General features: G+C 41.6%; 1 protein-coding gene across 2 annotated transcripts in view; it reads right to left on the bottom strand.

Annotated features, from left to right (window-relative positions):
• REEP3 (receptor accessory protein 3) overlaps window positions 1-16,615 on the bottom strand; it is a 72,969-nt gene that overhangs the window by 21,985 nt on the left and 34,369 nt on the right. For both annotated transcript variants that reach the window (XM_074232360.1, XM_074232361.1), the window contains exons 3-5: window positions 10,074-10,150; window positions 9,350-9,470; window positions 9,074-9,187 (exon numbers count right to left, since the gene is read on the bottom strand). In XM_074232360.1, the coding sequence (XP_074088461.1) occupies window positions 9,074-9,187; window positions 9,350-9,470; window positions 10,074-10,150 (312 nt within the window). The remainder of the gene's footprint in view (window positions 1-9,073; window positions 9,188-9,349; window positions 9,471-10,073; window positions 10,151-16,615) is intronic.

Below are 16,615 nucleotides of genomic sequence, written 5' to 3'. Positions count from 1 at the left end.
ACTACAAATGCTCCTTCTAGACTACTTACTGGAAAACTCATTAATGGAGAAATAAATTTATTCTAATGCTTTCAGTAACTCTAACACTGCTTTAGGTAAAAGAACTAAAGGTCAACACCCCCAAATTTCTATGTCCTTTGCTGAAGATGAATTATATGGACTCTGATAAACCAAGACTCTGATGAATGAATGAATGAATGAATGAATGAATGAATGAATGAATGAAAAAGTATTTATTAAACTCTGACTATGGGTCCAAAATGGTGAAAAGAACTGGAAATCCATAGAGAAAAGGGGAGGAGAGCATTCACTGAAGAAAGTTCAGCAGCAGCAGGGCAGGTGGCAAGGGCCCAGAAGATCAAGGGGTGCGGCAGATGGCAAGGGCTGCTGTTGCCACAGCACGGGGCTGGGGTATGGAGAATGGGCTGGAGTGAAACAGAGAGAGTGTGGCCCCCCTGCCCTCGGCCAGCCTTGAAGACCAACAAGAGGGCCTTTTCCAATGGCCCCTCCCCCACTTGGGAAGCTGGATTCATTGGGACATCTTTCCTCACTCAAGCCAGGACCCAGGGCTCCTCGTTCAGGTTGAAGATGGAAGGCTACCGGTCTCTTTTCTGTGATAAATGTACTGGAAGCTTCATCTAGTTTTCCTGGAACACTGTCTTAGGAGCTCAAGCCTCTCTATCACCTCCCTCATCCCTCTCCAGTCATTCCTAAGATGCGGTGGCCTGAACTAAACCACCTTCCAAAGGAGTCTGACCAGGGCAGACACAATGTGTGCATCACATCTCAAGGCCTTGTGATCCCAACGTTCACAGATCTGCATCTCAAGGGCCTCAGAAGACATCTATTGAAACTCAATTTACTGATGAAAAAGCTGAGTCACATGTTGGAGGTTATAGCATTTATTGAGAGCTTACCCTCTGCCAAGCCCTGGGAAAACAAATTTGAAAAAAAGCCAGTCCCTGGCCCAAGGGGCTAAAGGGACAGTGGACAAGCACTAAGAGTCAGAGCTGAGGTGGCGGGAGGGAGGTCGGAGATGGCTTGCAGAGGCAGCCCCAGGTGTTGCAGGCTAGGTTGGCTTAGGACACTGGTGATGTCAGAGAGAGCTTGGATCCAGGGTCCTCTGGTTCTAGCACTTCTGTCCACACTGGTTTCAGGGGAGGGGGGCTCTGTCACCTGGCTGCACCCCACAGAAAGGCTCAGTCCTTCTGTCTGGCCTGCCACCTGCAGCTGCCCTCAAGGTTGAGATGTTGGACATGGGTCAACACCTTGGTTGGTCAGGATGTCTATGGATCTCGACAGTTACCCAGTGGTTTGGAATCTCCTGAAAATCTGACCCAAATGCTACTCATGACTTTAGTCAATCACTGGTCAAAGTCCTGAGCGGTACAGGCCCAGAACACACACCCATTAACCCCTACTCTCTACATTTGGGCATTGAACCCACCTCAATTCTGTGGTCTGGTCCAAAGAGAATCATAAAAACAGCATAAAACATGATATAATTTATTAAAGTCTAGGTGAGCTAAATTGACAGAATAATACAAACATTCCTGCATCACAAACAAATGGGGGAATTTGTAAAATCTATCATAAATTAGAAATATAGAAAGTCACTTTATATCTGAATCTCAGTTTCCTCCTCTATATGAGGATAATACACTACCTCACTTTTATTAGTTGCTTTTAAGTCTTGCTATCTTACTATTATAACAAATTATAAATTATTATAATAAATCATGAGAGGGAACACTATGGGCAGGGTATGGGATTAACCCTGGTGTGAGACACATGAGGAATGCCAGTGGGAGTTCTTTTATTTTATACAAAGCCACACCAACCACAGTGTCTGTCATAGACCATAAAGTGTAGGATATGTACTTTAATAATTACATTTCCCAAAGCCCCCACCATGTGTTGGTAACGTAGGAATACTGGCATGATCCTTTCAAGTGGCCAAGGCTAGGCAGGTCCCTGTACCTCTCTGTCTCACACAACACTTTAAGCCTCTTAGTCATAGACAATTCGATGGAGGGAGTTTCTGGATCATCTCCCTGCCTCTGTGAAATGGCAGGTGTTAATCAGATAATGCCTCATGTCTTCTTAGAGAATAAAGGAATTCCTGATGGACAGCAGTGATGTTCCTACAAACAAGCTTTTCCCTTAGTTCATTTTTCCACTCCTCAGGATCTAAGGGTTTCCTGAGCATGGGTCCCCCCCTCTGCCAAGGCAGACTGGAACCCACTTGGAACTTGTTCAGCTGTTAAAAGCTGGTGGGACTTCAGGATGTCTGGCAGTTGGGTCTGAACCCAGGTCTCTGGGACATCAATGTCCAGAAGCCTATTTGCTTTGCCATATTGCTGCACAGAGCTGCTTGATGAAGCTAAGAGTTTGTTAAATAAGCCTGCAGTTTCCCAAGTCCAGTGATTCTTTTTTCTAGCTATTTAAGCAATGGCAAAAGAGAGAGCAGACATCAGCCGTCCGGGATGCCCTCCCTTTAGCTCCCATTTATAGGATGCTTTCATTGATGACTCTCCCAGAGCAAGAGAGAAGTCTTTCACAGGTCCTCCCCGGCCCCTGGCCCTCTCAAGGTTTCCTCTCTGGATCCCATGGAGGAGCTGCTGGCAGGGGGGGAAGGGGAAGGGATGGAGAGAGAGCAATGAAGGTGGGGGTTCAGTCACCCAGGAACCCCCCCCCCACCTTGTGGCTCCTTCAAGAGCAGCACCATTGGTAAAAACCAGGACAAAGGTAGCACAGGAAAAGATGTATACAGAGATGGAGGTCTCTTAGACTGATGAGTTCAAGATTCAGTTTAAAAGCGAAAAAGAGGAGGGAAGCATCTTCATTCATTCTAAAATGTAACTGTGATGGCTGAATTTTAGTTTTCTTCCATCTTTCCATATGAAATCAACCAGAATTAATATTTTGAAAATGAAATAAAGCATCTAAAAGCTTCTGAATGTATGGGTAGTTGCCGTGGTAGGGCTGTATCTTTTAACAAAGACCTTGAACAACTATAAAGCATAGCAGGCTAATGTTTGCTGCTTGGTGAGACGAGAGTAACAAGGTAAACATTGTGGTTGCTCCACCTTCGAGCAGAGAGAAGGATGGAGGGGCAGAGAGGAAGGGAAAACATTTTAAGCTTTGAGAGGGGCATGTGGATTCAGAGCCCTACCTCAGGTCCAGTGAGAAGTGATTGGATGTCCACTCTAAAATGTGAGTGGTTACTTGAAATGAGGTCCAAATGATTACAAGACCCCACCCCCAAAGACTCAAAGAGAAATGTTTATTTATAACAATGATAATAACACAATAAGTAAAAAAAAATGAAATCATCTGCACCCTTCCAGATACAGAACTGACCTTAGTTCAAGCTCCGTCTCTTATAGAAAAAAAGCTTCCCGGGGTGAGGTAATGTGCAGCGGAGCTGCAGTAGGAATGCCAGCGTCCACATTCCAAGCCCGGGCCATGACCGCTCACGCCTCTGGTGTTAAAAATCGCTTCAGTGGCTTATTTGACTCTGCCTTCTGCTGGGAGAACCGGTCACCCAAGAAAACATCATTTAAGAAAGAGTCTACAAAGGTGACAAAGGGAGCAGATCTTGCTCTAAAGAAAAACAGCCCAGATGCACATGAATGAAGAGACTATTTTGAAAAGAATGCGGATGAGGGGAAGCTCTGGCAGCCCAAGGGGGCAGGCAAAGCTTTAAGCAGAGCTGAGCTCTGAAGGAAAATGAGGCCTTGAAGAATGGAATCCAAGGCTGAGAGGTGGCCACCTGAAGGGGTGGACCCAGGACAGTGGCGCGTGTGAGGAATAGCAGGCCGGCCTGAAGCTGGGCCAGCGAGCTGTGGAGTTCATGGGGAGGAGTGGGCTGACACTGCGAGGTCCAGGTTCACTGAATGGAAACTGAACTGGAGAGGAGAGAGCAGTGGGAAGCTACTGCTGCGCAGGGTAGAGGGGCCAGCACATGAGCCTGGCTGAAAAGGACGGGTCCGAGGGAGGAGGCTTGGCCATCAGCTGGCTCTGTGCAGTGCGCAAGAGTGAGGGGTGAAGAGTGCCCCAAGTTATGGGAGGATAGGGATGCCCTGGCCAATAAGAAGAGGGTTTGGGGAGAAGAAGGATGCGTGGGAGATGATTCAGAAGGATGTATTGGAATGATCAAGCAACTCATCAGGGTGTCTGACCTGAGGAGGAAGTGACAGGCACTGTTAACAGAGGCCCACCTTACCAAGGAACACTAGACAATAAAGTAAAAGTGAAATCCAAGCACTTACCCGAAGAGGGGGTCCCATCAACTCGGGCTTGATGACCATTCTGTATGGCTGAGCCTTGCTGGGAGGACTGCTGACTACAGCCACCTCACCCCCAAGTTACAGAATGAGAAAATAGGCTTTTAATGGAATAATAGGAGGAGGGGCCTCTCACAAAAGAAGGGGACTCTTCTCAGGGCTTCCTGCACAGTCTGCAGGAGAGGGACGGTTGCTCCCCAGTGTCCCCTGAGCTTCCAAGGGGCTGCCATCTTCTCAGGGCAGGGACTTCACAGTCCAGCCCCCGATGGGTCAGAGGACCAGTGACTAGATTGTTACAGCCAACTTATCCTTCCTAACTAACAGCCAGGGAGCAGGGATGGGAGCAGACTCTTCTGTTTGCAGCTGGCCCTGGATCTCCTCAGTGAAAGGAATGCCAGGGGTGGCAACTTCCCTCTTGAGGCAAACTGACAACCCTCAGAAATGGGGTCTTAAAGACCCCAGGACCCACCATCAATTATCTAAATATGTCGGAAGCAAGACCTAAACCCAGGTTTTTCTAACTCTGAAGGTACGTCTTTATCAAATACCACATGCTGCCTCTCACATTTTTCTAGACCATTAACAAATAGGACAAAAAGAGAAATCAGATTATAGCTGGAAATAACAATGAAATAAAGCAGCAAAAGTAAAGTTTGTCTGTCCTTGAAAGGTCCTAAATCTCACTGTTGAATGTAGTCTCAACATAGGGGATGACATAACCCTACCAATAGGATGGAGGTATTAATTAAAACTGGAAACCGGGCTAATATGGCTTTGAACAGACAGATGAGGACAGTAGTAGAATATTCTTATTAGAACAGGAGGATGTTTCACTAAAAATTAAATGATTTAAACATTTAATGCTAAGTTGTTTCCCATTTTTTTCATAAATTATTTTGGTTTAATATCCTAATGAAGCAAAATATATAATGGAAGTAAGAAAAAAATTAAAACATGCCTATATAGTTATGTGTCATCTTTGGATATTGATGATTTTGTTTACTTAAAATGAATTTCTGTAAAAAGCAAAAAAACAATTAAGATTTAATACTTTTGACAAAATTGGAAATGAACCCAACATAGAAATTGTAGCCAACAGATAAGCTATTGCTTTCCTGTTAACAAGAGCCTCTAAAAGTTCAAGTTGTCAGGAAGTCTTTGGAGCAACCGTTCATTCAGTTGGTCAGAGGAAGAGGATGAAGACCAAGAAAGCCATTCTGTTTGGTGGTGACCTGGGGCTGATGGTCCTCCAGATGCCAACACACTCCGACAAGTGGATGCATGCTGCACTCTGATGACTTGACAGCCCCGGGGGGTCCCCAGATCCCACAGATTCACTCTCTAGGGAAGTGGCAGTGGGTTCATTCAGCCTCTGAAGGTCTGGTTCCCTCTCTGAGCATCGGGAGAACGTCTGGCAGAGAAGAGTGTTCCTCACTGCTCGACCTCTTAACAAAGCTTGTGGGGGAACCCAAACCATGAAGGAACTCATCCTCAAATGAGGATCCCAGTGATCAGTGATGAAACACAAGGTCTTTAGATTCAACTGACAAGAGCATCAAATGTTGCTACGGGGAAGACGACATGAGGGTCACAGAATGCCTGCAAGTATCCTGAGCTCCTAGAAGGATGTTGGAGCCAGGGGATCAAATCTTACCCACCAGAAAGAATTATATAACATACATTTAAGAAGAAAAGTTTAATTTACCTTTTGTGCTGGTAGAGACAAACTGGAATCCTGAAAGTACTAGGAGGACTCCAGAAAATGAGAAAATGCCATCCACCCTTTCCAAAAGCAAAGTCATACAATAAAACATAGGAAATGGTTCTCAGATATGAAAGCATTTTAATAACTTTTTCCATTCAGTTTTTAAGAAACTTCATCAGTGGGAGGGAGTTTGGTCAGTAACCTTTTTACATTGTCACATCTAATTAAGTGAAGCGTCCAGGGCCACTGAGCCTTTAGGAGTCAGGTGTAGGATTCAAACCCAGGTTGTTCTGACTCTAAAGTTGGCCCTCTGACAACCACACCATGATGTCACTTAGTTGTTATAAAAAGAAAAATGCTCTTTCAGGATTTTTTTTTTTAGATTTTTCAAGGCAATGGGGTTAAGTGGCTTGCCCAAGGCCACACGGCTAGGTAATTATTAAGTGTCTGAGGTCGGATTTGAACCCAGGTACTCCTGACTCCAAGGCCGGTGCTCTTTTCACTGCGCCACCTAGCCACCCTCAGGATTCCTTTTTGAGGAAGGATTAATGTTCTCGGGAAAAATATATATATGAAACTCCAAAACTTAGCATACTGCTTGTTTAAGCTACTTCCTGTTAAATTTCCTACTGGGCCTCAAAATGATTTTCCCCAAGTTGACCCTTTAAATGTTCATTTTTCCTTCTTCTATTTTTTACCTATCTGCCAACTAAATATAGTTGGATAGCATTTTCTACTTCTTAATCACTGTTATCTTTTTCTAGCATTAATTTTCCTCCATCAATCATATTATGATGCTGACGTGAACCTAAATTCACAGGAATCAGCTCATTTTATCCACAGCTAACTGTCTGTGGATGGGAGCCTCAAGTAATTACAAATAAGAGTAACAGTAAGCCTACCTCTGTACTAACTACTGTGGACTAAAGAAAATGTTTTTTTGAACAGCCAGAGAGGACCAGACAGGTACTTCTTTTCTGATAGGAAAGATCTTGAAGGACCTTTGTACCATTCTAATGGGAAGATGATCAACATTGGAGAGGTTATGGAAGGATTGGGACATTGATACAATGCGGGTGGAGTTGCGAATGGATCCGTGCTTTCTGGAGAGCAATATGGAACTATGCCCAAACAAAGAAGACCATACCCTTTGACCTAGCAATTCCAATACTATATTCAGACGAAATCATAAAAAACGCGAAAAAATTCCACATGCTTCAAAATATTCATAGCAGCTCTTTTTATAATGGCAAAGAACAGGAAATTGAGGATATGCCCATCACTTGGGGAATAGTTAAACAACTTATGGTACATGAATGTAATGGAATACTATTATTCTATAAGAAACCATAAATGGTCATACTCTAGAGAAGCGTAGAATGACTTACAGGGTCTGATGCTGAGAAAAGGGAGCAGAACCAAGAAAACATTCTACACATTAACAACAACACTGTGAGATGATGAACCTTGATGGAAGCAACTCCTCTCAGCAGCTCAGAGAGCTAGAACAACCCTAATAGACTGGCTATGGACAATTATTATCCCCATCCAGAGGAAGAAAAACAAAACAAAACAGAAGTACAAGAACTTTCAGAATCTGATGAACACTACATTCCCTTCTTAAAAAATTCCTCTAATGTACATCTTTCCCTTAATTTTAATTCCTCATACTGAAAATGACTAATCTGTAAACATTAACACAAATGTGTATTTACAATATTCACCTGACTGTTCACCACTGAGGGGAGGGGGGTGGGAAGGGAGAGTGAAAGAGTTTAACTTAAAAATGTACACATGCATATGGATGAATGTTGAAAAACTTTCATAACATGTATTAGGAAAAATAAAACATCAATTAAAAAAAAAGAAATACATTTCTAACAAAGTTTAGTTCTTTTCATCCTCTCATCTCTAAATTTGTCCTATTAATTTCTTTTTTTTTTTAGGTTTTTTTTTTTGCAAGGCAATGGGGTTAAGTGGCTTGCCCAAGGCCACACAGCTAGGTAATTATTAAGTGTCTGAGACTGGATTTGAACCCAGGTACTCCTGACTCCAAGGCCAGTGCTTTATCCACTGCGTCACCTAGCCACCCCCTGTCCTATCAATTTCAAAGGAAAAGTTCCCTCCCAAGTTAAGTGATTACCTTTTACCACGGGATTATAAACTCTGGGAAGTCAGAGGCTGAGTCGTGCAACGCCATGCACAAGGCTGCAGCTCATTTAACATTCACTGTTTACTGGGTCTTTGTGAGTTGTCTTAAAAAGGGGAAACTGCATCATTTTATTGGCTCAGTTTATCCTGAGCATTATATAAAATCACTTCTTAGTAATGAAGAATAATCCTACAGAATGTTATTGTTTTAGTCACAAGACAAGGGATCTAAGTTGCATAAAGGTCTAAAATTGTTGGCTAAGGTATGACCCCATCCAATTTAGTTTAGCAACCACAAATTAAATGTAATAATTTGGTAAGTACTCAAATGACTGTGCACTGAGGAGGGGAAAAATCCCCACAACACTTAGGACATGCAAACAAGTCTTTGATATAAATATTTACTGAATACATTAATGTGACTTGCAAAAAGCACAACAAATGTATAGCATTAGTAAATCATTAAAACGTCCATTTATCATTACTACTGCGCAACGTTCAAGAACAAAATAGTAGACGTTACCTCAAATTGACTGAAGGACAGCAGCAGAAGTAAGCCAGAAATCCTACCAAGATAATAACACCCAGAGAGAGCCACCGCAAAGATGAGAGAAAGAAAGAATGGTCATCTTTACAAAAGGGGACAGGAACTAATTATTTATGTGTTAAGAAATTTGGAAAAGTCAAGAAAGAAAATGCCATTTTAAAGTATTTTTCATATTCGGAACCAGCATCCATTCTGGCTAAGTTAAGAACTAAGGCAAAAACCCAAAAGCTTTACATATCTTCAAAAGTAACTGTTCAAATATTCCATAAGTAGATAAAACATGTAGAATTCAATTTAAAATATATCTAAAGAAAAATTGTTAAATCATTCTACTTATTGCCTCAAGGTATTACATACTATTTCATGAAAATTGCAAATTACCTTTACAGCAGCAGTCACAGCGGCAGTGGCTGCTAAGTTTAAACCTTGGCGACCAAAGTTTACCATGGTCTCATAGCCTCGTTCTTTGGCTTGGACAATATAATCATCAATCTCCTAAAAAAAAAAAAAAGAATTTAATATGGTCACATCAGTTTCTAAAATTTTAGAATATTATTGCAAAGTATACAGTATTCTCCTAACACAGTGAAAAGTTTTATCCTATTTGAACACTTCAAAAGATAAAACATATTTTTACAAATCTGTCTCATCTCTTACCCTTTCCTTTGAAGAAAGTAGTGGGTGAAGGAACTTCCTATAGATTAAACTTGCCCCTCGAGTGTATGGAGAGAGCAGCCAAATGACAAAAGCAATCTTCATCTCATAGTACAGGGGGAACCTGTCCAGGAAATGTTAGAAAACCATTAGATAAAGTTCTAAAGGAAATATCTACTACTATTCATAGAAAATCTATTATTTAAAACATTTCTTTGGTTTCTGAATCCTAAATATTCTTCTCTAACATTTAAAAAGTGCTGCACTAGGTTTGTGTTAGGAGACCAAATCAGCATTTTTCTCCAGAAGATTTTATAATTTCATATGGAAGGAGTTCGGGGTAGAGGGTATAATACTCCCTTTTAAAAGAATTATTACTCTCTTTTAAAAGAATTATTTAATTTAATATCCAAAGTGAAATAACAAAACAGCCTGCTGGAATCAGAATTCTCCTTTGCAAAAACAAGCCAACAAAGCTCAAAGGAAAAATTAAACTAGAAAAAGCTTCAGTTTCCATGAATGATGATAATACCACCATCTTATATGTAGCTTTCTCCTGTTTCAGAAGTACTGGCATCATTATCTTCCGTGATAATTTTATCAACAAGAAAACAAACACAGAGGAGTTAGGGAACCTGACTTCAGTCAGTCAGCTAACGAGACCAGATCAAATAATGAAGGGGTCTCACCCCTGAAGGGCCAGGGCCTTTTCAGGCTTGGAACTTACCAAGCAACAGTTAGGTCTGCCAATGTTTCCATCACAGTATAAAGGGCAAAAACAATCCAATACATCATCCACCGAACCTGAGAACAGCAAAGGTAGCAGGAGATTATCAATCAAGATAAAGACAAATGGTCTCCAACTAAAAATCCTATCATTTACACTGTCTCACCCAGTACTCTGAACTAGCCAGGCTGAGTCTTGGTTCAATTCCAATTTGTGTTCTCTCATTCTTAAGTGGTCCTAGAACATGGGAGGAGAACCACATGCAGTTCCAATGTCCAACATGCCACGATACAAACATGACATCAAATGTACAATGAATCATCCTTTTAGAATAAAAGAGATTCCTGGGATCGCTGAGAGGGTTATTTAATACAATATTTTCTCACATCAATTCCTTTTTTCCTCTTTTACTGATGCTGTTTTTGACACTACACATTTTACCAAGGATGCCTTTCTCCCTATCCTCCCGCTCACAACCGTGTAGGAGACAGAGGCTAAGAGCACCTGGTCCCTTTCTCTGTGATCCAGATGGGTTACATTCGGTCCCTCTGGTCCCCATGGGTGATCTCTGAAAGACCTTGGAGAACCAGTGTTTTCAAGGCATGGCATCTGCAAACCACAGGACCCATATCTGCTGTCATAATCCAAAGGACTCTTAAACAGAGGGTAGGTGACCAGCACAGGACATGGTGACTGCCCGTCTGGCTTCTTAACAAGCAGGCCAGATAATGTCATTTCTTTTTTAGCCTGGGATACTAAATGGAAAGAACAAGGGGATATTCTAGATCAGGGCTGCCAACCGTATTTAAAAGGTTTTATTGAAACAATAGACAATATATTTGATTTGCCATTTGAGTGAGAGCTCAGCTGTAGCTTGGCTTCGTTTACTAAAGTGGGCTGTGTGGCCCCTGGGCTGCATTCTAGACAGCTCTGCTCTAGATCAAGCTTAGCCAAGTTTTATCTCAAACTATAGTGTAAGAACAACAGAAGGGCTGGGATAGATCTACGGTTTGGATACAATCACCAGATCTGAACTGGGATAATAAACAAATATCAAAGGCCCTAATGTCAACTTAAAAGGAAGGCTTCCTTGCAGTGATCTGTGCAGACCGAGGTGCTGGTTATGTGACATTTTTATCAAGACTCATAGAAAGGCATGGGTGTTATCTTTATTGAATCTGCAGATGAAACAAAATATGGGAGTAAAAGAGTCTACCCAAGGATGCCACAGCCTAGAATCAGACTATTGCGACATCTATCCAAAGACAACTTGGAAGAGAACATGAAGCAAACCCATCACCTGATAACTAAGTTTTCTATGGTTATCAGACAACACACATATGATCTACCCCAGAGTCCACAGAGTTGCCATTTCCAGCCCTGCTTCTTCCATTGGTCTATTCCTCTCTCTATTCACATGGCCACCATGTTACTGCAGGTTCTCCCCATCTCTCCTCTGGCCTACAGAACAAATCAGATGATGCTAGTCCTTTGTTCTTGAAGCTACTGACTCTAAAATAAAACATAAAATTCTTAGTTTCCATATAAACCTTTCCTTGGTGGACTCTGTCTTCCCTTCATGCTTCCATGTTCCAGACAAACTAGTCAACTCTGATCTTAGCATCCCATCCCATCTCCTTTGCATAGTTTGGAAAATTTATTTAAACTTATTGTTCAATGATTTAAAAATTCCTCCTTGATTCACCTTCCCCATCCCAGTTGATTCTGAACTTCTACCCTATCCCTTGAACTCCTGAACCTCACCACCTAATCCCTCATTCCCATCCCCTTTATTTTTTTTAATTTTTTGTTATTTTTTTTTTTGCAAGGCAAGTGGGGTAAGTGGCTTGCCCAAGGCCACACAGCTAGGTCATTATTAAGTGTCTGAGACTGGATTTGAACCCAGGTACTCCTGACTCCAAGGCCGGTGCTTTATCCACTGCACCACCTAGCCGCCCTACATTCCCATCCCCTTTGACACAACTCCAACAATATCACACCCATCCCCTTTCATTGCCTCCTTTGAACGCCTGCTGCACCACCAATAAATTTACTTTTGTCTTAACTTTTTTTGTCTTTCCCATTCCTTCCATCTTCTGGTTGAGACCTAGTTTTCCCTTCTAGCACTGACGCATTCATTCATTCTCCTGGACTTAACTGCTGAGGAGAGGAGAGAGAGGGAGGGAAAGAAGTTAGCACATTTTTTGCTTCCTATTGTCTTTTCTAGGACTTGGCCTCCACCATCACTAAATAACCTCTCCTCCTCTGATGTTCACAGAAATTCATACTTATCATCCAACCAAATTCTGGTAGCTATTATCAACTATCCTCAGAGACACTCCCCCTTTTCCACAATGAATTCTGGTTCCCAGTCTCTATAAGTCTTCTCTACACTTGACCTCATACTGAAGAACTTCTAAATATCTCAATCTTCCCTCAAATACCATCATTTCACCTTACTTACATGATCTAATCTTCCAGTCCACCTTAGCCATACACATAAAAAAGATCTTATCCTTGATCTTGTCATCACTCACAAATATACCACTTCCACAGTCACAAACTCTGAATTTCCCTTATTTGATCACTAGCCAGCATCACTTCTCTCCTCCTGCCTTGCAATCCCAGATCCTCTTCCTGGTCTAAACTGACCTTCAGTTTTTTCCCTAGGCCATCACCCCTAAACTGGCTACATTCTCCTTCCCTTCCCCATCTTGACCCTTTTGTGAACAACTCAATACTGTTCTTTTCTCTCCTCTACCGTATCCTTAAAGCTTTAGCCTTGGATTGCTTCCACAATCTTCAGCCTTTGTTCTTATATGTGTGCTGAACAAAACTGGAGAAAAAATTTCAAAATTGAAATGGGCTGAGTCCATTATGAATTTATACTAGGAAACCTCAATGGGGTTCTGTTACAAGATAAACCTATCAGGCCCCCCCAAACAACTCTTCCCCTCTCAATGGTGGCTCTTCCAAACCTCCCATTGCTTCCTCCCTGTCCTCTCATATTTTACAAAAAACTCATGCACAGAGAGCTCCCCCACTTCCCTTCACCCAGATGTCTCCTGCCAGTCTCTTCCTTCATCCCTGCATCATGCAACAAAGTGGCCTTGCCAAGGGCAACCCTCTGTATATCCCAGGACTCTATCCTGCCATGTCTTCTCCAGTACCTCAACTCCTCACTCATCTTCAGTCCTTCTGTGTTTCCTCTTTTTTGTGCTAATTTCTTTAAGAAGACCATCCACAACTGGTGTTTCCACTGCCTTTTCCCTCCCTCTCCTTTTTTTTTTTTAATTTTTAAAAATGTTTATTTACGGCAATGGGGTTAAACGACTTGACGAGGTCACACAGCTAGGCAATTATGAAGTGTCTGAGGCTGGATTTGAACTCAGGTCCTCCCAACTCCAGAGTTGGCGCTCTATTCACTGCCCCACCTAGTTGCCCCCCTCCCTCTCCTCTTTAGTCTCTAGTGTAGCTCCCTAATTTCATTATTAAATTTAAACTGTTCCCTCCAAATTGACTAATGATTTCATAATTGCAAAATCTAACGGCCAGCCCCCTCCACCCCTCTGAAGCCTGCCCTGGACACTCTTCTCTTCGATACCCTCCTCCCTCCTGGGAGTCCTTCTACCTTGCTGCCTGTTTCTTCTCAGTCTCCTTCAGTCAAATCATGCCCCTCAAATTGTGAGTGTCTCACAGAGCTCTTGTTGTCCTGGGTCCTCTTCTCTGACTTTTCTGATATTAGGGGTCAGTAAACTTTTTCTGTAAAGGGTCTGAGGGCTACTATGTTATTTAGGTATTTATATAATTCATACAATTTTTTTAAATTAATGAAATTCAAACTGTAACTGATTTATTGTAATACAGGTATACTATATGAAAAGAATATTAATTTTTTTGAGGGAAAATTACATTTTGCTTAGTTGAAGATTCAAAATTAGTGTTCCCCATCATCAAAATTGATTGTAAACATTTATTTGTTAATGATGATCTGTAATGGAATTTTATGTATTTCATCTTTGAAAATGTCTTTGTGCAGAAAAAGGTGCTGCCAAATGCCGATATCAATTCATAAGCATATGATTTTAATTGAACACATTCAAAGATTGGATGGTGTTTTTAGAATTCTATTACATTTTTCTCCTGAGCCTATTCTTTTCAGCATGTCATCACTTTGCAGATTAAATACTTCCCAGTGGGAAAAAAGGATGTGGAATATTCTTAATTGAACAGTTAAATGGACTTTGAAATGTGGAAATTTCTTATGCATTACATCAAAGTCCAAAAAATACTATGGGGCTCATACTCGGAGGCGCAATATCAGTTGTGAGTCTGGGTCAGAATGGAGTGGGAGATCCTGCTTCTTGTTTGAACTTTTGACCGGCTTGCCATTACTACCAAATTAACTTTACCACAATATCAATTTCATATATAAGTATTGCTCTGCTTTTTAATTTTTTGTTGAATCAATTAAAAAACATTATCAAGTCTACAACCAAAGCTAATTTCCAAACGCTCTTTGGTATTTGGTGGTTGAGGGTGCTTCATCTCGTTCAGAAAAATTTCAATCTTGACCCTAAGGTCAAAGATCATAATAAAACTTTCCCCTCCCTTTTGTTTTGATATGATGGCTGTGCATTGGTAACAAAATAAAAATGTCATGAGAATGAATACAGGTGGCAGCTGAAATGCTTGAGTGACCACTGCATCTCTTCAGTTTAGAGCTGCATGCCAAGGGCGAGAGAACCATGGAGTCTTCTTTCATAACCACCTGTCTCCTCCTTGAGGTGTAAGAGTAGCCATAGACAGGTTGGAAATGAATGAAGACTAATGGCTGTGTTCCCATAAAACTTATTTAATGCAATGGAAATGGAAATTTCACATAATTTTCACAGGTCATGAAATATTCTTTCCATTTTTTCCTACCATTTAAAAAATTTTAAAACTCATTCAAGCTCTTGTTGGTTGTATGAAACTATCAACAGGCCAAATCTGGCTTGTGAGGCATAGTTTGCTGGCTTCTCTGCTCTATAGATCTCTTTGGATCTCATCAGCACCCAGGGAGTTAGGATCTTTGTGTTGATGACATTTTTAACATTCATTTATAAAAAAAATTGAGTTCTAAATTATCTCCTTCCTTCTAGCCCCTTTTCCTACCCATTGAGAAGGTAAATAATATTATCAATTATACATGTGAAATCATGCAAAATATATTCCCACATTAGCCACATTGTCAAAAAAAAAGTGAAGAAAAAAAGTGAAAAAAGTATACTTCAATTTGTATTCATCAGTTCACTCTTTGGAGGTGGATGGCATTTTTCATCCCGAGTCCTTTGGAATTATCTTGGATTGTTGTCTGGATCAGAGTCCTTCACAGTTGATCATTCTTATAACATTACTGTTATCATGGACAACGTTCTCCTGGCTCTGCTCACCTCACCTTGCATTTGTTCCTAAAGGTCTTCCCAGGTTTTTCTGAAATTAGCTGATGACTTTCAAAACCACTTCTCTAGCCTTAACCTCTGCCAACCTCCAATCTTCATCCCCAAAGGTCCCATGTACAGCTTAAACATGTCCCCTTGCACGCCTCCAACTTCCCTATCACTGCTGAAGGTCCACCGTGACCCCATCCCCCAGGCTCATCCTCAACTCTTCCCCCGTCCAATCTGTCGCCAAGGTCTGTGGATTTTGCCTTCAGATCTCTCATCTCTGCTTCTTCTCTGACTTGGCCATCATTTCATGCCTGTACTGTTGCAACTAATTGTTGGTTGGTCTCTGAGTCATCAAGATTTTTCCCATTTCAATCCATCCCCTTCTAACCCTGTTACCTGGCACCCATGCCCCCACCCTCTCAATAAACTCCAATAGTGTCTGTCCTACCACTTTGGGTTCAAAGGCAGACTCCTCTGGGGCTCTCTCTTTCCAGGCCTCGACCACCATCCTAACAAACCAGGTCTCCTCATATGTTCCATGGTCAGCGGTACCCTGGCCCTCTGCCTCCACCTCCAAGAGTCCTTCTGGATCCAGTTAAAACCCTACCTTCGGAAGGAAGCCTATCTTGCCACCCCAACTGTCAGTGCCTTTCTTGCCTTATCACTTCCAAAACATTCAGTCTCACTCGTGTCTAATTATCCGTATGCAGTCTTCCCAAGGATGATATCAACTTCTTGGAAGCAAGGACTAACCTATACAGAGCCTGGCCAGCGACTTCATAACTAAGTACTCATCCATCTCACCCTCTCTTGGTACTCCTAGGAGAGGCTTAATGAATGCCCACCCTCATCTCTTTGCCCACTTGGAATAGTCATCTTTGAGGTTCAGCTTGGGTTCTGTAAATATATAGTTGTACTTTCTACAAATAAAACTTGAATATGATCTCTAGGTTGTAAAGAATATATAGCAAAATTACATCAAGGAAAACATTCTTTTTGTAAGAGAAAGATAAGAATCACCTTGAATACTTGCTTCTATCACTGATTTAAATGCTCCTAAAGGAAAATGCTACAACTTCATATATATTTTCTTTGCTGAATTATTCTTTG

The sequence above is a fragment of the Macrotis lagotis genome, chromosome 4 (genome assembly GCF_037893015.1).
Source record: "Macrotis lagotis isolate mMagLag1 chromosome 4, bilby.v1.9.chrom.fasta, whole genome shotgun sequence".
Taxonomy (NCBI): domain Eukaryota; kingdom Metazoa; phylum Chordata; class Mammalia; order Peramelemorphia; family Peramelidae; genus Macrotis; species Macrotis lagotis.
This window is presented reverse-complemented; position numbering and strand designations above follow the sequence as displayed.